This window comes from Alligator sinensis, unplaced genomic scaffold, assembly GCF_000455745.1.
Source record: "Alligator sinensis unplaced genomic scaffold, ASM45574v1 scaffold623_1, whole genome shotgun sequence".
Taxonomy (NCBI): Eukaryota; Metazoa; Chordata; order Crocodylia; family Alligatoridae; genus Alligator; species Alligator sinensis.
Window position 1 is genome coordinate 401866 of NW_005842769.1, and position 24003 is coordinate 425868.

Below are 24003 nucleotides of genomic sequence, written 5' to 3' on the forward strand. Positions count from 1 at the left end.
CCGATAAATGCAAGGTTCTCCACCTTGGGAAGAAAAACCCGCAGCATCCTTATAGGCTCGGCAGTGCTATGTTGGCTAGCACTATGCAAGAAAGAGATTTGGGGGTCATCATTGACCACAAGATGAACATGAGCCTGCAATGTGATGCGGCGGCTAGTAAAGCGAGCAAACCACTGGCTTCCATCCATAGATGCTTCTCAAGCAAATCCCGGGACGTCATTCTCACATTGTACTCGGCCTTGGTGAGGCCACAGCTGGAGTACTGTGTCCAGTTTTGGGCTCCACAATTCAAAAAGGATGTGGAGAAGCTTGAGAGAGTCAGAGGAGAGCCATGCACATGATCAGAGGTCAAGAAAACAGACCTTATGATGAGAGGCTGAGAGCCATGGGACTCTTCAGCCTAGAAAAGTGCAGGCTCAGGGGTGATCTGGTGGCCACCTATAAGTTTATCAGGGGTGCTCATCAGGATCTGGGGGAACGTCTGTTCACCAGAGCCCCCCAAGGGATTACAAGATCGAACAGTCACAAACTCCGCCACGACTGATTCAGACTGGACATAAGGAAGAACTTCTTTACTGTCCAAACCACTAAGGTCTGGAATAGCCTGCCGCCGGAGGCGGTTCAAGCACCTCCTTTGAATGCCTTCAAGACACATTTTGGATGCTACACTAATGTGTAGTTTGGGATCTTATAATCCCTGCTGACTTTCTGCCCATGGGACAGGGGGCTGGACGCGATGATCCTTCGAGGTCCCTTCCAGCTCAAATGTCTATGAAATACATAATAGCATGACTGTGTTCACCTATGGAGTTTGCTACAGGATACATCTTCTCTCCTTTGCCTTTAAGAAGGTAGGTGATGTGTTGGGGTAGTTATTAGCAGAAAAAACCTTGGTGGAAAGTTTTTTGAGAAGTTAGTTAATTTTTGCTATATTAATTTGCTACTGGGATTTTTGTATTTGATCTTGGACTGATTGTTAGATTTGCTTCTTTTTTTCTTTAAATGATTGTCAGGGTCATCCAGAACATTAGATGGGTGTTCTCTCGTTATAGAGAAGTAGCCTCCAAATATAGAAGGAAGTTAAGAAACTGGAACAAATGTTGTTCTTGGTTATACCCACATGCCTCTGTGGATCTCCATGCACAAATCTACAAATGTAGCGAGCAGGATTTGATTTTGCATACCACAACTATTTTCAAATACATGGTATCTTTGTTCTGCAGTTTGTGGTGGGACCCTCATGAAACCTGAAGGAGGGAATTTTACTTCTCCAGGTTACGATGGCATCCAAAATTACACAAGTAACTTGAACTGTGAGTGGACCATTGAAAATCCATCCCATTACAATTCATCCACATACATCTTCTTTGCATCTTTCCACTTGGAACAGCACCAGGACTGCCAGTTTGATTACCTAGAGCTACGAATAGGTATGTATGGTCAACAGGAGCAAAAGAATGAATTGAAAAGTTTGAGACATTTGTTGCCTTAATTACAGCAATCCTTCAAAAAGTGACCAGTATTTGATATGGCACTAAATGGCATAACAGAGGTTTAACAATATAAGGCACACATGGTCACAGGGTTAACAGGCCAATATTACTTGAGAGACAAGAATTTCTTAGGGTGATATCTTTTATTGGACCAACTGTGTAGTAGAGTTAGAAAAACTTTCGAATACAAGACATTCTTCATCAGGTGTCTGATGAAGAATGTCTTACATTTTAAAGATTGTCTAACTCTACTACACATAATTTCTGGACCATCACTGCTACAACATTACTCTTACATTACAATATTACCCGTGCAAGTGAGAGCATTAGGTATAAATCATCTGCAGGAACAAACAACTGGAACTGTCATATTAAAAATGGCTCTGCCAGTTCTGACTGCAGTACAAAAGCACCAAATGCCTTGTCTAGGAAACATAGGACCTGATTTACTACTTCTTTACTCCAGTTTTAGGCTCATATTATTGTACCAAAGCCAATGACATTAAACCAATAAAAAACTGGAGGAGTGTTTTTGAGTTCTGTTAGCACTAGCTGATGTGTAGTTTGTTTAACATATTAGCATTCTCTGCCCATGCCTTCTTTGGGATGTCTCACTGTAAGTCATTATGAAAGGTAATGCAGTGCTTCTTTCTTGTAATATTAAAAATGGCTCAACTGGTATTGACTGCAGTATGAAAACACTGTATGTCTTTGCCTTCAGAGGCCATATTAGTGAGTCTTAGAAATTTACAAGAAAATTAGTTTTGAAAGGTGGGCAAAATGAGGGGAGAAATATGTGTCATCACCATCTGCATAGGTGTACACTGGTCTACTGCCTTTTACTCTGAGAATGCAATTTTGGTTCTAGACATGTAGCTGGGAATGCTTAGAAAAACAGCCAAGAAAGAGAAGAATTAAAATAAATCCCTGTGCTCCCGCCCTTTGCTTCATTTAAGTTCTAAAGTCAATTGCCAGTGGCAAGAAAAGTCTTGTGGCATTCTGTGCAGTTTTGGCCTCTAAACAATACCATTCACTTTGGCCAAACTAATGGATTTTTCAGTTTCCATAAGACGGGTCTCCTGACAAAGACAGGCTGTTGTAATTCTGCTCCATATGGTGACAGTCAACATTTAGTAAAGTGCTCATGCTGCAGAAGGTCACTGTATTATGGCAGATGATCCTTGAGGAGCTCTACAGGAACAGCCATGAATTTGGGAGACAGCTTCTGTTCAGTAGCAGGACATGGACATTGAATCAAGAGAAGTGGGGGAGTAGTTTCTTGTAATTGTCCATAATACACATATTATTACAGTTAAAATGGTAGGAAAATTGCTTCCATACATGCTGGATATTTACTGGAAAGTGCGATTAGCCCCAGTAGATAAAACAAATATTTCATTTCAAGCTTCATAGGGTAAATCTTAATTCTAAAAGGTCAACTGTGGTGGAAGTGGGACTGCTCTTAATGTACACCCAGCTTTTAATTTTGAAAGAGAATTCTTTGTTTTTCTGTGATAGTTCCTCGATTTTATTATTTAAAATATGTTCTTGTGTTTGAAATGCAGTCAGCCTCATGGGTGATTTTTGTGCTAACTGTCCATACATTTTCTTCTTCAAAAATGCTTTGTCTTTCAAAAGAACACATAACAGAATATTGATAAATGTTCCCTGGCTCTGGTAGTGTAAGTATTCCTATTAAGCTCTATAGCTCTAAAGAAAGTGATGCATATGGAATAAATAGTCATACTTTGAATATGTTCTTTTCTTTGTGTTACATTCAAAATCAAACTTTCTTCATTTTCTCCACATTTCCTAATTTAACTTACTTTTGGATTGATTAAGCTAGTGATAAGATTGATTGGATTTTTTTACTCAGGGGATGCTGATGGAGAGCTGATAGCCAGACTCTGTGGCCAGATAGCACCTACAGTGCCACTAGTGGTAGCTGCTCCTCGGATCTGGGCTCACTTCAGAAGTGATGAACATGTGGAAGACAGAGGATTCTCTGCTTATTACATATTTGAGTGTAAGTGCAATGATAGACAGTTATTTTCCCTCCTTGCAGCTAACATAAGTCTCCCCTGCTGTAATTTCAGGCTATTATTTCTTGTTCTATTTCCTGTGGACACGAAGAACAATTGATGACCTTCTTCACTGAAGCAACTTTTATATATTTGAAGACTGTTATCATGTCTCTTCTCTTTAGTTTTCTGTAGACTAAATGTGCTCAATTCTTTCACAAAACATGCTTTTTAGACCTCTAATCATTTTAGTTTTATTCTGCTGAAATATTACTGACATCATAACTGTTTCCCTACCATATGCAGTTCCTCAGATATTAAACCCACTGTCTCCCTTTTATTTCAGCCTGTGGTGGCATACAGACAGGGGAAAATGGAGTTATCTCTAGTCCTAACTACCCAGAACCTTACAACAATTTTAATCACTGTTCTTGGTTGCTGGTAGCACCTGAAGGTCAAACCATCACTGTGAGTAATGCAAAGTACATTCTATAGCTGATTGTGAATGCAGTTAATGTAGTGAATACACCATGTGATTCTGTTGGCAAAGTGATTAACATTTTTAATAATATCCAAAAAAAGAGACATATTAAAGAATACTCTCATCATTAATCACATTGAAGGAAGGGGAGATGCATCCAATAAAGATAAAGCTGCCTGTAGCCTTAGAGCAGGGGCGGGCAATTATTTCAGGCAGAGGGCCACTTACCAAGTTTTGGCAAGCTGTCAAGGCTGCATTGGTAGCTCCACTCTTTGGCAAGTGCTCCACCCCCTGGTTGCCATCTTGGGACTGGAAGTCCTGCCCCCAAACCCCTGACCATTGCCACCAGAAGTCCTTCCCCTTGCCCCCAGAAATACTCCTTTCAGCAAGGGGTTTTGCCATTTCAAACCAGAAAAATACCAAATTATATTCTAAAAATTGAACACTTACAACATACTTCATTTGATTTAAAAAAATATTTTTGTCCTAATTTACATGCGTTTGTGTAGTGCACATAGAAGGGATTGCACAATAGCTTAAAATGAAGTCTTAACTCTTGTATATTGTGGGGGGTGGGTATAGGTTTTTGGGGGGCTGTTAGTGTGTGGGTATGTGGGGTGTGGGAGAGGGTGTGGGTGAGGGGGGTGTGTGTGGATATGGGGGGTGTGAGTGGATATGGGGTTTGTGGGGGGATTTGTATGGAGAGAGGGTGGCTGGGATATGTGAGGGGATGTGGGTGTGGTGGTCTGCATGTATGGCAGTACGAAGGGGGTGTGGGTGCATGTATATGACGGGGTATGTATGTGGGACTTGCCGTATGAACACACACACACACATACACACTCTGCCTCCTTCACTGCACTCTCTCTCTCTCCCTCCCTCATTGCTATCTCTGTTCCTCTCTCCCCCTCCCTCATTGCAGGGACATGGATGCGTGCACACATATGCACCAGACATGCACCCTCCCACTTCTGGCCCTGGGGTACCTGTGTGGTTCCCATGCTCCCATGGTCTGGTGATGCAGCCAGGGCTATGTGGCTCTGAAGCAGCCAGCTGGCATGCAGGGAAGCAATGAAATCTGCAGCAAGCAGAGACTTCCAGTTGGGAGGGGTGGGAGTGTGAGGGGGTTGGGTGGGGCTGGGCTAGCCTTGCTGGTGAGTCCTGCTGGCTTCCCCTGGGTCCTACTGCCCCTGGCTCCTGTCATCTTTGACAGGCAGCCAGGAGCAAATAAACATACATTTTCTAAATTTTTTTAGGGGCCCCGCAGGCCAGATAGAATGGCCTGGCAGGCAGGATCCAGCCCATGGGCCATATTTTTCCCACTCCTGCTACAGAGCATAGTTTGTTTATGAGAAGCAAAAGAAGTTAATCATCTAAGGAATCTTGTCTCAGATATATAATCTATATTGCTATAACTTTTTGATAAGATGAATCGGCCACAGGAGCAGCTAAAGTAGCTGATTTAAATACATGTGCTTGGTAAGCATTTGCCATATAAGAATAAAGCTGAGGCTTAAAGACTGTTCTGTATGTCCAGGCACAGAATAGAGGTATGGCTGAGTGGAAGGTAAGCCTACAAATCAATTTTGGCTATTCTGGAGGTCATTGTGGTCCCTGGCATGAATTACAGCAGCCATGTGCTAATTTCTAGCACCTTCATAAAAGCTGCTAATGAGCTTCTCTGGCTGCATACAGATGTTCATTTCTACCAGGGGAAATTTTCTGGTCTGGTGAAGATGAGGGAAGCTGCTCCCAGTCCCCAGGAAGAGAGTAACATCAGGGAAAGTCTCCCCATAGCTGCCCTAGACCAGACTCTGGGGAGCAGGATGGGAGAGCAACCTCCTCCACTTCACTCCTAGTCTTCAGGAGTGGAGCCAAGGGAGCACAGGGGCAACCCCCCCAGACCCTGTCTCAAGTAGGACAGTGTTTGGCTTGGGAAGGAGTCGGGGAGCAGTGGCAGCTGCTCCTTTCCCCTCCTGGATTGGTCCAAGAGGGGAAAGGATCAGTGAGGCACAGTCCCCAGCCCCTTTCCCAAACTAAGCACTACCCTGAATTTGGAAAGGAGCTGGTGACTGTTCATCATCACTCCTTTCCCCTCCCAGACCAATCTGAGTGGAGAGAGGAGCAGCGGGGCAAAGCTGCCTCCCTACCCAGAGCTCTGCTCCAGACCTCCAGGGGAAGAGCAGAAGGAGCAGTGGGGCAAACCCTTGTCCGCTTCTTGCTCCTGGAACTCAGGTGTGAGAAGCAGGCATAGGGCTGCTCTCTGTGCTCAGCTTCCACAGTGGGAAGCTGAGGAGATGGAGCAGTGAGGCAAACCCCCGGGCAACTTCATACACCTGGCACTCTGCTCTGGTGTGAGAAGCAGGCAGAGACTTTGCCCCACAACCCCAGGAAGAGTCTCCCTGAGGCAGGTTCTCCCCAGCTGGCTTCCCTTTGCCTCCCCTGCCACTCAGTTAAGTAGCAGGGGCAACAATTTATAAGCTCACTTGGCCAGAGCCTGCGCTCCAGGAGGTTTTCTCTAGCCTGGTTTCTCCCCAGCTCTCTTCCCCCCATCTGCCATTCAGTTGAGCAGTGGGGAGGTGTGCGGGGCAAGGGGCATCCAGCAGAGGATAGCAATACTTCTTGTGCATGGCTCCCCAGCAATAGTGATACTTCTTGTGCATGGCTTCTTGTGCATGGTGCCCAGAAGCTGAGCAGAGGGAGTAGTGGGGCACTCGAGTGAGAACTCCAGCGTGGGAAACAGGCAAGGGGCTGTGCTGTTCCTTGCTGCTCGGGACCCAGCACCAGGCAATGAGGAGGCGGAGCGGTGTGGCAAAACTTCTCCCACCAGGAACTCCAGTGTGAGAAACAGGAGGTGGCAACTGCTCCTCCCCAGCTGCTCTACAGGACAGGGAAGCAGCTGCTCCCACCTGCCCTCTCAAGACTGGAGTGACCCCAGTCTCGGGAAGACACAAGGGCCTTTCTCCTGGTTCTGCCCCTCCTGGTGGGCAGGAGGAGTTAAACCAGGGAAAACTGTACAGACATTCAGTTTCCTGGGAGCAACTTATCCCTGGTAGTTCCAGATTATTATTCTCCTGAAACAGTCATTTTTGCCCCAAGTGAAAAAGCAAACTCTGGTTTCTACCAGGAGAGCAGTGCTGATGAGGAGGCCTTCTTATGGTCACTTATGTGCCTCGACTTGTAGAATTTGTCCTCTGCCCTTTGGTGCAGGGGTCCAGCCAGTGGCAGGTAAGATTTGTATCAAGGAACAGTGTCTTTCCTTGAGCTTTTAAACTGTGACTCTGAAAATTACTTTGTAAAAAGAGCATCATAATATTCAATGTATCTTAATCATTTCCAAATCATGTTTCCACAGCTTACAACCAAAATTCTAGTAAAGGCAAGCCCAGTAAACCCAGATTGGGAAATGAGCTGCATTAGAGTGGTCACTCTATATGTACTTGTGTGTTTGAGGGAATATGAGGAAATTTTAATAAACAAAATCTTTACATATCTTTTAATTTATTTAAACTAGCATTACTCTTACTCAAGTGAAAGTAAGACTTTAGTCTATGCTTTATCATTATAGAAACTCCCATCATTAAGGCTGTCCAGCTATTTCCATTATAAGATCTCACTTCCAGTTGCATGTGATTTCCAAATTTGGGCTAAAATTACTCATGTTTGCCCTGTACCTCAGGCTGAGTTCTTTTGGAAATTAATATTCCCTGAGACTACAGGGATACTGACTTACCATTTTGCCAGACTCTTTCACGCAAATCCCCACTCTTAGAAACTGGTAATAATACCTCATTGGAAGAGTGCCAGGCACTCATTACTGCTGGTCAATAGTGCATTTCATACAAACTCAGGAGCCTATTTGATCTGCAAATTCAATGTCTGAGGCTGGAAATCCCACTCCTGAGCATATCACCCCAAGGGCAAATGGTGCAAATACCAGGGGTGAGCAGTACACTCCATTCTTCCTGTCCGATTCATTCTACCTGTCTGCAAGTACACTTTTTCATTTTTCAGTTATGCAGCAGTTTCTTTCAAGTTCAGCAGAGTCATTTCCACTAATTGTTAATTGTTGTAACCCAAAAAAAGAAAAGACATTAGATTTTCTGCTTAAGTGGCCAAGTTTAAATTAAAATCTTTTAAGTCTTGATTCAGGGAAGCATTTAAAGATGTGCCCAAGTCCATCCCTATTCAAGAAATAACTTAAGGAAGTGCTAAATTTTAAGTGTGTTTAAATTTAAGCCTTGTTGATTTCAGTTCTGAACTTATCTAAATATCTTTTTTCCCCCTTATGTCTATCACTGGACTATTGCTTTTAATTCCAGCAGAACACAACCAACAAAGTAGGCAGGGCAGGGTTTAGTAGTTTAGATTATTAGCAGTTTTGGAGCCAGTCTGGAACTGTTAGTGGACTTGGTCTGAACTATTCTGCTGTATCTTACAGGTACATATATATGGCTTCAGGTTCTGAATGTCTCTTTGTTTGCAGCTCACCTTTACAGCTTTTCATGTTGAACAGCACTCAGTCTGCCGCTGGGATTCAGTCACGATTCTGAATGGTGGCTCTCCTGGTTCTCCTATCATAGGACAGTATTGTGGAACTATATCTCCTGGAACCATTCAGTCCGGTTCCAACAAGCTAGTGGTCATTTTTAACTCAGACCATTCAGTGCAAAGAGGTGGATTTTATGCAACATGGACAGCAGAATCTTTAGGTAAGAGTCACATGATTTATGAGGAGAGGCTAAGGGAACTGGGCGTGCACCTCCTATGCATCGCCAGTGCCTCACAGCTGAATGCAGTAGAAGCCTCAACATTTGAACCTTTTGACCAACTCCTTTATTTGTTACTATTTCCCTAGGATGTGGTGGAATCATTCATTCAGATAATGGTACAATCAAGTCTCCCCATTGGCCACAGAATTTTCCCATGAATACCAGATGCACATGGACCATCATCACTCATGAAAGCAAACACTGGGAGATGAGCTTTGACAATAACTTCCAGATCCCTGATAGTAATGGAGAATGCCAGCGCAGTTATGTGAAGGTAAAGCGAACATGTTTATGTGTTCAGTATTTATTACATCAAAAACTCTACCTTTGTTATTATGTTGTAGTACAGATTTCAAATGCACAAATATCAGGAAATTCAACGTTCCAGTTCCTGCAGCAAAACCGAGCCTTTGTTTTGCATAATAATCAGGGATCCAGGATTTCTGTTTCCCACAGAAAGACGGAGTAAACCACAGATTTTACCTTTTACCAGAGGCAAATGCGGATTTTTCATTTTACTGGAGAAGTTGGCAGATTTTGCATTTTTTTGATGAGCTATCTGCAGGCTGGCAGAGTTCCAGCCTGCAGGGGGTGGGAGGGAGTGGGGGGAGGGTGGGCAGGCAGGGAGTGCCATGTGCATGCACATACATATGGTCCCAGGCAGCCTGGAGAGGTAAGTGCAGGGAGGAGTGGGGGAATTGAGCCCCTGTAGGGAGGGAGCAGGGGAGTTGGGTGGGCTGGGGCTGGGGCTGGATCTGGGACTGGAGCTGCTGCCCAGTCGGGCAGTGGATGGGGTTTGGGGCCCAGGGTTGCAATGCATGGCTTCAGGGCCCGGGAAGCTGACCCTGAACTTTTCCTGTGATAGGTGTTAAACAAAACGCATAACAAAGATGGCCTCTATCCTAAATTTCCTTATGATCTAAATGGAAGACTGAAGACAACAAGAGCAAACACAGACAGAGACAGGAGACAACTAGGACCAGTGAGAAGATAACTATGTATTGAGTAGGGCTTCACTAAGAATAATGAATCATAATGTTGATGACATAGCCCTAAATATTTTTAAATATGTCAGTATATAAGATGTCGGAATTTTCTTAACACTTCCTTTTTATTTGAATTATAATAGGAAGACAAAAATCTTACATTTCTTATGCAGGCTATTAAAAGCCACTTGTTTTGAAGGCATTAGAATAGAGTGGGACATGCCTGGAATTCCTCAGTTTAATTTTTTCTTTGGCATGTGTTCTGTGTTTCTCTATTCATTCTCTCCCGACCAATACAACTCCCGCTTGTAATAAAGGGCAAACACAATTTGTTATCATGTAGGAGGACTTGAGTATCTGGATATCTTTGTGTCATGAATTGGCTGAAAATGAAACAGTATTCATTTTTAAAAGCCATGAAAAACTAAATATTAAATTTGCAAATCCATGTCCTGCCTTATTGAGCTGTAACTGTAAATATATCACTTAAAAATTTAATTTAATATATATCACATCTTACTGCTGCCTAACAGCTCTGTTCAATAACAATGTCCAAAGTGTCCTGGATAGCAATACTGAGCATCCTTTGCAGAGCTAAGAACGTATAGGCAAAACATTGAAATGGCAGAATTAGAAACATTGAAATGACAGAAACCAAACACCAAGATTTTTGAGTGGCTGGTGATCTTGAGTACTTCAGTTTTGGGCTGCCCAACTTAAGATGGATAAAAGGCTGCAGATGGATAAAAAAACAATGATTTTTAAAATAAAAATCTGTTTTTTTTATTTAACTAGAATTTCTAAATTTAATTTATAGTTGTTTTCCTTTAGAAAAATAAACCAGCTTAAAATGAAATTTGAATTGAATGCAGCATAGGTTAATGTATAAATTTAGTATAATCTATTAAAATAATTTAAATAAAATAATATGTTGAGTCAATGATCTTCTACTGAAACTCTGATGCTGAGGGCTGATTTTCTTCTATATAATAATGCGGGGGGGGGAGGGGGGAAGCATCTAACTTTTGAAGTCAATCTTTAAAAATATGGCACAGTATTTCATGTATATGGGGCTTGACCCTGCCAGGGATGCAGGATCTATATTACTGGATGCAAAAGATCAGCAAAGTCATCACAGGTGTTGGACCCTAATGTCACAAATGTAGCAAAGATGAGAAGACATAAAGGAGAAAATAATGAAGCAAATCTGAAATATTTAATATATGGCTGCAGTGCTCACTTGATGCATCTTCTAGCCCAAGTTTTAAGTACTCCAAGAATAAAAAAAAAATTGAAACTGCAAAATACTTCCATAGCAACCATTTTGCTTAGGCCTCACTGAAGAGAACTGGGGGATCAAGCTAATTCTCCCTCAAGATGTACCATGGAATTCAGTGGTTTGAGCTGTTTACTATGAACCTTCCTATTCTGATGACCATCTTTGAAGAAAATCATGGCAAAATTGATGGAAGTATCACAGCTAGAGTAGTCAGCATTGAACTAAAGAGAAATATAGAAGACATTGGCGACGCATAGGGGGTGCAAGTGCACCCCTCCCCGAGATTGGCTGTGCACCTGCTGGAAGCGCCAGCCATGAAACTGAACCCCCCTTTCCCCCAGCTGGTGATCGGACACTGGGGGGCCCCTCCCCCTGTCAGCAATCTGGTACCCCCCAAAACTCAGGAGGTACCAGTTGCCTATGGTAGAAGATATGCTGAATAGACTTAAACCTATTCTCATAGCCTTGGACAAACCACAGAAAGATTGCTGCTATATTATGGATGCTGTTGAAATTTGGAAAGAACTTTGAGTATATTAAATCAAAAAACACCCCGCAGCAAAGTTAAATTGATGGCAGTAAAGAATTGAATGGATCAGGCACTTACTCCACCTTATTTTCTTGCCAATATTCTAAATGTGAAGTACCAGGGTAGATACCTAACTGCTGAAGAGGAAAATGCTGCTATGACAAGAGCATCTACTAATCACCCATGAGTCACGCCAGTCATACAAAAGTTCAGAGCTAGCAGTAAACCATTCAAGCAGTACATGTTGGCTGAGGATGTTTTAAAGAAAGTCATACCCCCTGAACTGATGGAAGACCCTAGCAAAGCACCTGAAACCAAAGTTTGCTAAAGTGCTAAACCAGCTTTTACCAGCAGTAGCCTCTTCTACAGGTGCAGAAAGAATAGTTTCTTCATTTAGACAGGTTCATTCAAATGGGAGTTGAAAAAGCAAGAAAGCTTTTCTCTTCCAGTCTGTGAATGAAAAGGGGGAGGAGGGTGAGATTTATGAGATCTAAAAACTTGAAAGGTGGCAAAAAATTTCAAAACAGTCTAGGTAAAAATAAATAAATAAATAAATACTGTCTCATTTTAACAAGAATTAGGCAAGTATGGACTTAACTTCAAATGACTTTCACCTAGGCATTTTAGAAAATTCCCCAGGGTGACCTGAAATAATTCACTTAATTCACTAACCATAGTTCATATGTCTAATACTATACCAATTAATACTAGTGTTTAATAAAATAGATAGTTGTAAATGTGCACCGTTTTGATTTTTAAAAAGATTCTGTACCCAAAACATTAAAGTTTTACCTAATACATTTGAAGAAAATTAATCATCTAGTGAATAAACCATATATATTTCACCATTTTATAGCATACAAAAATGTAGGCTGTTTACCAATCCAAATATATTAAGCTATGTGTATTGTACTATACATATTTTTGTGTATCTAGAAAACATATGTACCAAATCTACTGTATTTAGTTGTACATCAACATGCTTTACTTGTTATATCAACCAAGGAAAATGCACCTTGGTTGATGATGAACAAGAAAAAGAAGAAGAAGAAGAAGGCCAATGTGGTGCCTATCTTCAAGAAAGGGATGGAAAGTGGATCTGGAAAATTACAGGCCCATCAGGTGACCTCTATCCTGGGGAAGGTCTTGGAAAAGATTATCAAAGAGGCCATCCTTAACAGACTCCTGACGGCAATATCCTGAGGGATACCCAGCATGGGTTTGTTGCGGGTAGGTCTTGCTTGACCAATCTCATTTTCTTCTACGACCAGGTGACCTATCACCTGGACAAGGGAGAGGAGATTGCTGTCATATATCTTGACTTAAAAAAAGCCTTCGAACTGGTATCCCATGATCACCTCTTGGCAAAACTGGCCAACTGCAGCCTCTGGTCCACCACAATCCTCTGGCTGGGGAATTGGCTCCGTGGTCGGACCCAGAGGATGGTGGTTGACAGAAGTCAATCACCATGGTACGCTGTGACCAGTGGGGTTCCCCAAGGCTCTGTCCTTGGACCTGTATTGCTCAACATCTTCATTAATGATGTGGACATTGGTATCAGAAGCAGACTGACCAAGTTCACCGATGATACCAAACTCTGGGGTAAAGCATCCACACCTGAGGACAGGAGGGTGATCCAGGCTGACCTTGATGGACTCAGGAAATAGGCGGACGAGAATCTGATGGTGTTTAACATTGAAAAATGCCAGGTTCTCCACCTTGGGAGGAAAACCTGCAGCATCCTTATAGGCTCAGCAGTGCTATGCTGCTTAGCACTATGGATGAAAGGGATATGGGGGTCATGATTGACCACAAGATGAACATGAGCCTTCAATGTGATGCTGCGGCTAGTAAAGTGTGTAAAACACTGGCTTGCATCCATAGATGCTTCTCAAGTAAATCCCAGAACATCATTCTCCCCTTGTACTCGGCCTTGGTGAGGCTGCAGCTGGAGTACTGCATCCAGTTTTGGGCTCCACAATTCAAAAAGGATGTGGAGAAGCTTGAAAGAGTCCAGAGAAGAGCCACGCGCATGATCAGATGTCAGGAAAACCGACCTTACAACGACAGGCTGAGAGCTATGGGGTTATTTAGCCTGGAAAAGCGCAGGCTCAGGGGCGATCTGATGGCCACCTTTAAGTTTATCAGGGGTGTTCACCAGGATCTGGGGGAATGATTGTTCACCAGAGCACTCCAAGGGTTGACAAGGTCAAATGGTTATAAACTCCTGCAAGACTATTTCAGGCTAGACATAAAGAGGAATTTCTTCACTGTCCGAGCCCCCGAGGTCTGGAATAGCCTGTCATCAGAGGTGGTTCAAGCACCCACATTGAACGCCTTCAAGAGAAATTTGGATGCTTATCTTGCTGGGATCGTATGACACCAGCTGACTTCCTGCCCCCAGGGCAGAGGGCTGGACTCAATGATCTTCTGAGGTCCCTTCCAGCCCTAATGTCTATGAAATCTATGAAATATGAAACCTTCCTTTACAAAAAACCAAGAAAATATATACAATGGGAAAAGCAATTTAAATTCATTTAAATCCATTCACCAATCCTGAAGATCTGTATAATTATCAAAAAATAGCTCTTCATTGTGGTCCAAGCTAGACACCCAAAATTGAAGAACTCAAACTCACTAGGTACAAGCTTTTGAAACTTTTGGCCAGAATATGCATTACTTATACTAATCACTTAAGGATCCCACACAGCAGACATCTATGCACATGAGTAAAATTACACACGTGCCAACATATTGCTGGGATCAGGCAGTACCTAGTAGGGGAGCATGAAATGGGCTCTATTCAATTCAGATTCGGCCTGAATCAGGGACAGTGATTCGATTAGTTGATTCAGATCATTGTCTGTGATTCGATTTGGCCGAATCCAAATCTGAAGATTTGATGCTGGTTTAGAGAATCAGCAATTCAGCCTTAGACATAGCTTTAAATGTTTTTTCTACATACCTAAAGGTACCAGCACGGCTAGTGAATGCTGCAATGATGGGGCAGATGGAGCATCCGACAGAACATGGAGCGGGGCCCCTGCATGCTCTGTGGTGAACCTGATAGTGGATCAGAAGTACATTCAGGTCCACCGGGGAGCACGCTGGGCCCCTCCCCTGTGTTCCCCTGGCTCAGCAATCGGCTGTGGGGGTGCCCCGGGTGCACCCCCAGACCCAGGAGGCACAAGTTGCCAAGCCGGGGGGGCACAGGCGGGGCCCAGCGTGCTCCCTGGTGGACCCAGAAGTGGACAGGAGGTACTTCTGGTCCATTTCTGGGTCTGCTGCCGAGCATGCTGTGGAGTCCCCCATGCTTCTGTGGTATGCTTCATCCGCCCCAGCATTGCAGCGTTCATGAGCTGCCTGGAACCTTAAGGTATGTAGAAAAAAACATTTAAAGCTGTGTCAATGTCCAATCGCAGAATCTTTCCGAACCGATTCGGAGGGTTCCAATTCAATTTGGAGATTCAATTCTCCTGATTCAATTTGGATTTGGAGATTCAGCCACTGAATCAGGCTGAATCTCCAATGAATCGAATCAGGGACTAAAGCTTCACACAGCCCTAGTACCTAGCTACCTGTCTTCTAAGCTGGCTGTTTGGATAACCATTACAGTTTTATAGGGCTGTTCTGTATTTGTTTTATCTTGACACTGTTTTAGCTTGTAAAACAGATTTTAATAGAGCATTATTCATTTTCCTTATATTTTGCTTAGAATAGTGGTAAGCAAACACATTGATTGGAAAATATTAGACAATTAAAAATAAAATCTTACTTCACCATATAGTTTTTGAAACCAGAAGCAAGCAACATTTGGTTAATATCTTTGAGTAAAAGTCCTGATTTAAGAATTAACTTAATCACTTGCATGACTTCAAGGATTTACGTATTTGTTTAGCTCCAGGCTTGTGTTGAAATTTCATTTACTTTAATGTGATTTAAGTATGTGCTTAAAGTAAAGCCAATATTTGGGTTCCTGTCTGAATAAGGTTGGAGTTAAGTACCAGCTTAACATTAAACATGTATTCAGTTTCCTGAACTGAGACTTAAACTAACCTTAAAAATAATACCAGTACATTTGGTTTGCATATATTTATAGCTCAATGCACAAAAATAAATTAGGGGTAAGAATTAATACATCTCAGCTGAATCCACTTCCATCCTTACAATTTTTGGTACTTTTTGGGGAACTAATTTTCCTTGGGGAACTGTTGCAAATGTAATTATTACATTGACTGCATTTAAAAATACTAAATTATTTCCATTTTGGGTCTGTCAGGTGTGGAGAGGAAATAATGAGGAGGAAGCATCTTTGCTAGCCACTGGATGTGGAAGTTCAGCTCCTGGCTCTGTTATTGCTCCTAGCAATGTGATAACTACAGTGTTTCAATCTCAAGACACTCCTGGGCATGGTTTCTCTGCATCTTTCATAAGCAGTAAGTGACACTAAAGTGAAATATAGCAGAGACCTCTTTAGATTAACAGCAAACAGCCATCTTAACTGACTGCCATCTCTGGACCTCAGTTCAACAAGACTCTCAAGCATGTGCCATACTTTAAGGCCCTGGGTAGTCTTAGTGAACTCAGTGGAAGTACTAAATGCTTGAATTTGGCAGATGCTAAAGAACCGTGTTGAATTAGGGCCCCAAAGATGGCTTTAGTTTGTTGTTTTGTGGTAAAAAAGGAAGGCCCTGATTCTGAATTATTCATTTCTTATTAACAAAACTGTTTGGAAGAGAGGGCTCTAGAATTCGTAAGGAATGAAAAAAGTATCCTTTCTGCATTTGACAGTTTAACCTATCTTTATTATCTTCTGCAAAATATGTTTATCTTCTTTTTCTAAGTACAGAATTGCTCTTGCTGCTCTCTTGGTAATGTATTCCATGCTCTGTCTGAATTGCTTTTGACAGGCTTAAGTGAATTCTTTCAACAACTGACCCATCTTTTGTTTTGCTCTATTGTCTTATTTCACACTGGCTCATGAGTGGCCATTTTTATATGTCCTCTCTATTCCCTTATTTCAGGAAGGTTAAGGCCCACTGAACGCACAAACGTTATTGTCTTGACAAAAATATTTTTTAGTGTGCTGCCAAAGCAAATCCAGTTTCCCTTCACTGCAGTCAGATTAAGAACAGCAGGAAAATGCATATTAACGCTCTTAAAATAACACTTAACAAGCATATAGAAATCCTTAATTGCAGTAGATTTTACAAAATCTGACTGACACTGATATCTATCAATGACTTTGTGGTGCAGTTATTGTCATTCATCTGACACGGGGCTAGATTCTTCTTCTACTGGAGTCAATAGCAAAACCGTTAGAGAAGGCAATGGCATTCATGTTACCATGTTGCATGCATATTTCATAAAGTGGCACCCATGTATTCATGTGAATTTGTATCAAAGAGGTTGTTGTTATGTACTTTAATTTAAGTCAGTGAATTTTAACATGCTCACAGCCAGAAAGTCTTTAGAGAAGCAAGGTCATGGGGCCCAAATAAATTATTATTGACACCTACTCCGTTAAAATAAGCAACAGCACTATATGCCTTAGAAATATTTAATTCTAAACCTTACCAGTCCCTTATCTGTGAAGGATCAATGTCTCATTGTGTTGGATAATGTACTAGCAAATAACAAGGAGGCAGTGTGTGCATCTACTCGAGAAGTTTACTGTGGAGTTGACTAATTGGCTCTGCAGTAAAATGTTGCCATCTACACATCTGGTGCTATTAGGACAGAATAAACTAATTAACTCTGTCATAGGATAGTACTGCCAAACACAAGTTCTAACCTATGGCACAGTTATTTACTCTGTCACAATGTACATGCAGATGCTGATGCAGCTAGCTGGGGCATGAGGGTGCCTCAGTGCGGGGGCCTACCTGCTGGCTAGCCTCACACTGAAGCACCCTCATTCCCCAGCCAGCCCCTCCACAGCTCAGTGAGCTAAGCCAGCTTCAGGCTGGCAGACTGATCCCACAGGGTCCCCTGCCAGCTGAGACTGTTCTGCACTGGCTCAATGTGCTACGGTCCCGAATGCATGTGCAAGCACAGTGCCTGGGAGCAATAAACTCCAGCGTGAACTGTGCCACAGTTTATTCAGCACCATTAATTGCACATGTAGATGCGCCCAGTGTCTACATTTGACCATACAGGGCACTTGTATATGTGACAGGGTTTTAGTCCTTAGGGTTGCATTCTATGCCCCCTAAATTGAAACAGTGAGTTTTTAATTGAAACAGTGGGTTTGATTTTTCCATCACTGTATATATCAGGGGTGGGCAAAATGCAGCCCGCGGGCCAGATGTGACCTGCCAGACCATTCCACCTGGCCTGTGGGGCCCCTAAAAAATTTAGAAAATTAATAGTTATCTGCCCCTGGCTGCCTGTCATGCAGCCCTCGATGGCTTACCAAAACTCAGTAAGCGGCCCTCCGCCCGAAATAATTATCCGCCCCTGGTATATTTGTTATTGTCCTGGTGGCCGCAGATGACAGCTGAAGGCAGAAGCGGTGAGGGGCCCAATCCCTTTTTCTTTTTTTATTTCCCCGGTGGAGCCTGCCCACCTCTCCCATGGCTGGGGGGCCTTAATCTGTGCCATTAATCTTTTAGCTCTCCTCCCAGCTGTGAGACAAGTGGACAAGCTTTGCAGAAAAAAAGGATCAGGATCCTCGCCACTTCTGCCTTCAGCAGGCTCCTCCTGCCACCACCCTGTACTGTCCCAGGGGCAAACCTGCCCATTCCCAGGCGGCCTCAGGTGCCCTGATGGCCACAGGAGCCTGCTGAAGGCAGAAGCGGTGAGAGGCCTAATCCGTTTTTTCTATGGAGCCTGCCTGCCACTCCTGCAGCCAGGGAGCAAGCTGACTAATGGCTGCAATGTTCCAAGTTGCAACATTGCAAACTAAACTACAACCTAATGTAGTTTAGTTTGCAACAATGCAAACTCAGTTAAAACCCACAGAATTCGCGTGCATGTAATGTGTGATGCCATTAAGCCACACAAAGAGAAATTTTCATCATGGGTACATCATGATATCATCACATGTACAAGAACCCATACAATCTTGCTCTAAGGCTTAATGCAACATGTGTACCATTTTAAGCTAAGAATGGATTTTCAGAGGCATTTGGGTGCTCATTTCTCATTGAAATTCAACTAGATATGAGTGCCTAACTCCCTTACACTCCCTTGAGAATCCTAGAATGTGTGTCTCATGTTTGCCATAGAAATTACTGTTACACCCGTCTAGGGACTACTGTTGCTGAATGTAGGTACTTCTATTCCCTCTTACCTTGTCAGGGAGTTATTTTAGAGGGAAAAGGCCCTTGCACCCATTTTCCCCCCAGTTTCCTATTTTGTCCATCTTAAAACAAACAAAACATGAAATTTGTCACTCAGTCTAACCCTGCATTTGCTTGCTTGTGTCTATTTCCAGGGTGTGGAGTAAATTTCACTGGCCTTACAGGTCGCATTGTCTCTCCCAACTACCCCAGCCAGTATGACAACAACTTGAATTGCAATTACATCATTGATGTGAGCCCACAGTCATTTGTTATCCTACAGTTTGAGACTTTTGATTTGGAATGTAAGTGTTTGCTTCTTTTACATTTCCCACATAGTCTATTCTGAGAAGGGTAAAACAAGTCTCATTTCTTGAAAAATAATTATTGAAATTCTGTACCATGTTTTGCAAAGCCGTTACAGGCAAACATGAACTAATTTGGAAAAATAACAATGTAGAAATTTGCGAGATGACAGAAATCTTGCAAGAATAGGGGAAGGGAGCGTCAGCAGTTTGGGGGTTTGCTCCTAGTTTTGCCACTGACTTTCTTGTAACTTTGACCAAACCATTTAAATTTTTTTTGCACTTCAACCTCCTCAGTCTGTAAAATGAATATAATCATACCCAATATGGCACAAAGATAAAGTAACATCTAATTAATGTTTGTAAACTACTTTGCGATCTTTGGGGCAAGGACAGAGTTGATAGTGTTTGTTAATTAACAAGCGTCTAGTAGATTTTGCACACTGACAGAATTTAGCCAGGCAAGAAATATCTAGGGTTAAATTCTGCTCCTCTTCAAGTCAGTGACTGCCCTGCCACTGACTTCAATGTGGCCAAGATTTCACCCAAGGAGTTTTGTTGTGGAACAGCTGATTCTGGATTGTCCAGATTATTTTGGTAGCCTTTTTGAAAAGGATGATTTGAATAATCTGCTTTCTGATGAATTTCTGCCTTGGACAGCAATAAAAAATAGGAGATTAATATTTTTTAAAAATCTGAATTATTTTGTATTTCCAAAACATAATTCTGGTCTAACTTTGAATTTGGGACAAATCTGTGATTCAGCCATGACTTTACCTAAAAGAATTTGGTCATACCACCAGAAATTTAATTTAGTGCTTTGTGAATTAAAGAAGAGAGCAAGCCAAAATAGGAACAATACAAATGAAACAATTTGGAATAAAAAGCTAATCTTTGTCATCTTGAACAAAATATTAAAATATAAGGCAAAACAAATAATGCCTATATTTGTATCTTATATGATAATATTAATACATTTTTCTAGTGAAATATTCATGTTCTAAATTTCCTTAAATAATAATTTGCCTTTATAGTCTAGGAAGGCTTAAGTGAAATTAAAAAAAAATTCTATTTAAAAATGTTATTAGGTTTTTTTATATTAATAGCCATTCAGAAGATGTTATGCACTTGGAACATCTGTTTACAAAGACTGAGGTAAAAAGATGTAAATACTGATGACAGACCTATATTATATTATCCTGTCATCAGTATTTACACAGGTCACTTAACTGCAGCTCTGGTTTGTTCCTTTATTGTTGTAGTCCTCTTCATTGTATACAAACACAAAGTTTTTAATCGTCTGGAACACGAGAAATTGGAATATTAGCAAGAAAGGATCTGACTGTACAAGAAGCCTGACAACCACCGGAAGCTGCTTGAAATGAGGAGGGGGGAGTTGTATAATAGCAGGGGAAAATTGAATTGGTTTAAATTTAAAATGGAGAAGATGATTCTGAGTTCAGTCTTGCAAGTTATTAAGCACCTGCTGAAATGTATACTTGAGTAGTCCTCAAGAACCTCTTCATTCACAAAGTTAATTGTGTGCCTAAGGGTTTTCAGGATCTGTTAAGGGTCTTCAGTCTGTTTTTCCGAAGTCATATTACAATTAGGTCCAGCATGAGCATTTTTAGTTAGATTGAAACCAAGTGAATGTGCTTCTGTGAGCTAATACAGGTGAATTTGGCTTATTGGCCTAAGCAAATCAATATGTCTCATTGCTAACTATGAGTTTTGGCTAGAGTCCTTTTCTCTCTTCTGGCAAAAGAATGTTTCTTTGTGTGAGAGCAGATATGGTTACAGAGCCTTGGTTTTATTCTTGTCTGATCTGCAGAGACTATACATTATTTTGTAGTTCCTTCTATTACTCATCAGGTTTTGCTAGTTTATTTTATGTAGCGTTAAGCAGATGGGTTCTTTAGGCATTTGATTACTTGGTCTGAAGGACTCAGATAAATATTTTCTCCCCTCCTTTCACACTTTAGTCTGTAGGTCTAGGCAACTTTAAAATATTAAAATTGGCAAGAATCCTCCCTGCTCACCCCCTTCCCTATTTACAGAATTATCTAAGGTGTCTATGCAGGTCCATCCTCTTTTTCCAATCATTATTCAAATAGACCCTATATTTAAGTATATGTCCTTAATGGCAGCATTTGATAACATCCATATTAGAGTGCTAAAACACTTAAGGTCTCTCCAAGTAAAAGGGAGTCTTTTGTGGAATACTGAGTACCATGAATACTTTGCTTTGTACATGAATACATGTACAGTCATTTTGTAAAACATTTACTTTGTTTTTAGAAGATGTATTTCTTTTCCCAGCTGAAACATACCAGCCTAAGTAATTATTGTTGTCTTTTTTTTCTTTGTTTTTTTTAAACTTGAAGCCATAATTTTGCAATATGGCACAAGATTGCCATCCATTTTGGAATCTTCTGTCTGTTTTCTTAACTGTTTCCAAGCAAGTCAGAAAATAGATGCATTTTGCAATAAATTATTTTGAAAGAAGAGAACTTGTAAAGAATTTTGTAATTACTTACTTTCGAAATAGTCCCTTCTGCAAATTCATGTTGGTTAATATACAATAGGAGTAGATATCAGTATAATGTCTTTGTTACATTATTATTTTTATTATCATACAGTTTAGGAACCCTAGTCATAGACCAGAAACTTAATGTGCTTGGAGCTATACAAACAGAACAAGACAATTCCTGTCCCAATGATCTTACTATTTAAGTATAAGTAAGTTGCATAGGATATAAGTAATATACAAGTATAAGATGAACAGAGACAGACAGATGGAGGAATACAAGAAAATAGTGAGATGATATTGGTTGGTATAGGTGCACCGACAGCCAGATGCTCAAGTGTTTTGGAGCAGCCATCAGAACAAAGGAGGAACTGGAATAAGGATAATAAAACTTTGAATATGCTTTCTTCTCCCCAAGCATCAGAGATAGCTTGGTAAAAAGCACAAAGGGGCTTGTTTGAAATGGGCAATAGAGGTTGCCACCATGGACCAATAGAAGATAGGAGTCAGCATTTCAGTACTGAGAGACACTGATAAGGAGACGTAATTCTCCCACCCTATTCAGCACAGGTGAAACCTTTACTGGGAGGACTGTGTCCAGCTTGGGCTACTGTACTTTGCATACATGAACAGATTGGAAAGAGCCTGGAAGAAAGCAGCAAACATTATTACAGCTCTGGAAGACATGACATATGTGGAGAGGTTCAAAGAACTGGGATTATTTAGTCTGAGAGGTTATTGATCATGATCTTCAAATGCAAAAAGAGTTGTTATATTGAGGATCATGATCAACTATTCCCTGCGTCCACAGGGGGCACAACAACAACATTTAGCCTTGATATTAGAAAGAACTTTTGGAGTATGAAGGTTGTTAAACATTGGCAACAGATTACCTAGGGACGCTGTGGCATTTCCATCATTGGAAGTCCTTAAATTCAGATTAAACAGATACTTGGCTGGGATGGTTTAGACAGGGGTGATTCTGCCCTTAACAGGAGACACCTAGACTTAAATGCCCTTCTGAGATCCCATCCAACCCTATTTTTCTGTGATTCTCTGATTCTACAATAGGCTGTGAAGGACCATGGAAACAGGCAAACAATGAGTCAAAGCAATAGACTAGGAAAATGATCTTTGCAGCAGCATTTTGAATGGATATGAATGAGAACATTTCTTTCAAGTCCACAGAAAAGAATATTTCAGTAACCAATGCTTTAGATGATGATAACCTGGACAAGAGTTTTGATTATTAGGAAAAGCCATATCTTAGAAAATGTATGAGAAATAATCTGCAAGATTTGAATATAACCTGTATGTGAGGAACTAGAAGGAAGTCTGAGACAAAGATGAGCAGGTCCAGTTTATAGAATCGAGTGTTAGACGGAGGATGGTGTTTTGTTCTCAGTGATCAAGAAAGGAAGTGATATGGAGGGTCTTGAAAGAAAAATAAATAGCTCTGCTTTAGTGCTCTTGAGTTTGAGTTGACAGCTAGACATCTATGTAGAGGTGTGAGAGAGAGTGGGCAACAGTTTAGACAGGTGTAGAACATATGTAGATTTGTGAGTCATCGGCATAAAAATACCAATTGAATTTAGGTTTTCACATGAGAAAATTTAAGAGATTAGATATATGGAGAGAAGAAAATGGGACTGAGAATAGTTCCCTGTTGATCCCCGCAAAAAGTAGGAAGAGGGATGGGAGGGATCCTATGAATTACATGCAGAAGGAATGATTAGAGAAGAGGAGAACCAGGAGAAAAGAGAGATATGGAAGCTACAAGTTCAACACCAGAGACAAGAAGAAGAACATGGTCAATTGTGTTGAAGATGGCTGTCAAGTCAAGAAGAATGAGAGTGGAGTATGAGTTCTGAAATATGACAAGAAGGGGACCACTGGAGATTTAAGCAAGAACTGCTTCAGTGGAGGGACAGACAGTAAACTGGAGAGAGCCTGGGATGGAACTGGAGGAAAGGAACTCCAAAAATCAACTGTAGACAGTATCAAGGAGATATATTATAGACTATAGACAAGGAGTATAGAGATGAAAGGAAGATGGGACATGAAGTGGTAGTTGGCAAGGGCAATGAGATTGAGGATTTTTTTTAAGATGGAGAAGATTCCATCTTAAAATATGTCAGTATTTTGAAATGCAAAAGCTAGAAAAGAGTGAGAGGTTCAGAAGTATAAAGGACAGCATGAGAAGAATCATAAAGCAGGTCCAGCAATAACCAGATAATGATGCCAGGTATGGAAGAGCCTTACTGATGTTGGCTTCTCCCACTGTGCATTGAAGGCCAGGCCTTCACAGATCACAAGACTCACTCTTT

The 24003-nt window shown here is 41.4% G+C and overlaps 1 protein-coding gene across 2 annotated transcripts in view; it reads left to right on the forward strand.

Annotated features, from left to right (window-relative positions):
* The window catches only part of CUBN (cubilin), a 243841-nt gene that overhangs the window by 181527 nt on the left and 38311 nt on the right, over window positions 1-24003 (forward strand). Inside the window, exons 50-56 of one of the 2 annotated variants that reach the window (XM_025216815.1) lie at window positions 1224-1430; window positions 3370-3519; window positions 3861-3982; window positions 8482-8707; window positions 8854-9041; window positions 15841-15997; window positions 19000-19149. In XM_025216815.1, coding sequence (XP_025072600.1) covers window positions 1224-1430; window positions 3370-3519; window positions 3861-3982; window positions 8482-8707; window positions 8854-9041; window positions 15841-15997; window positions 19000-19149 — 1200 coding nt within the window. The remainder of the gene's footprint in view (window positions 1-1223; window positions 1431-3369; window positions 3520-3860; window positions 3983-8481; window positions 8708-8853; window positions 9042-15840; window positions 15998-18999; window positions 19150-24003) is intronic. The other variant, XM_025216816.1, reaches the window with a different exon arrangement.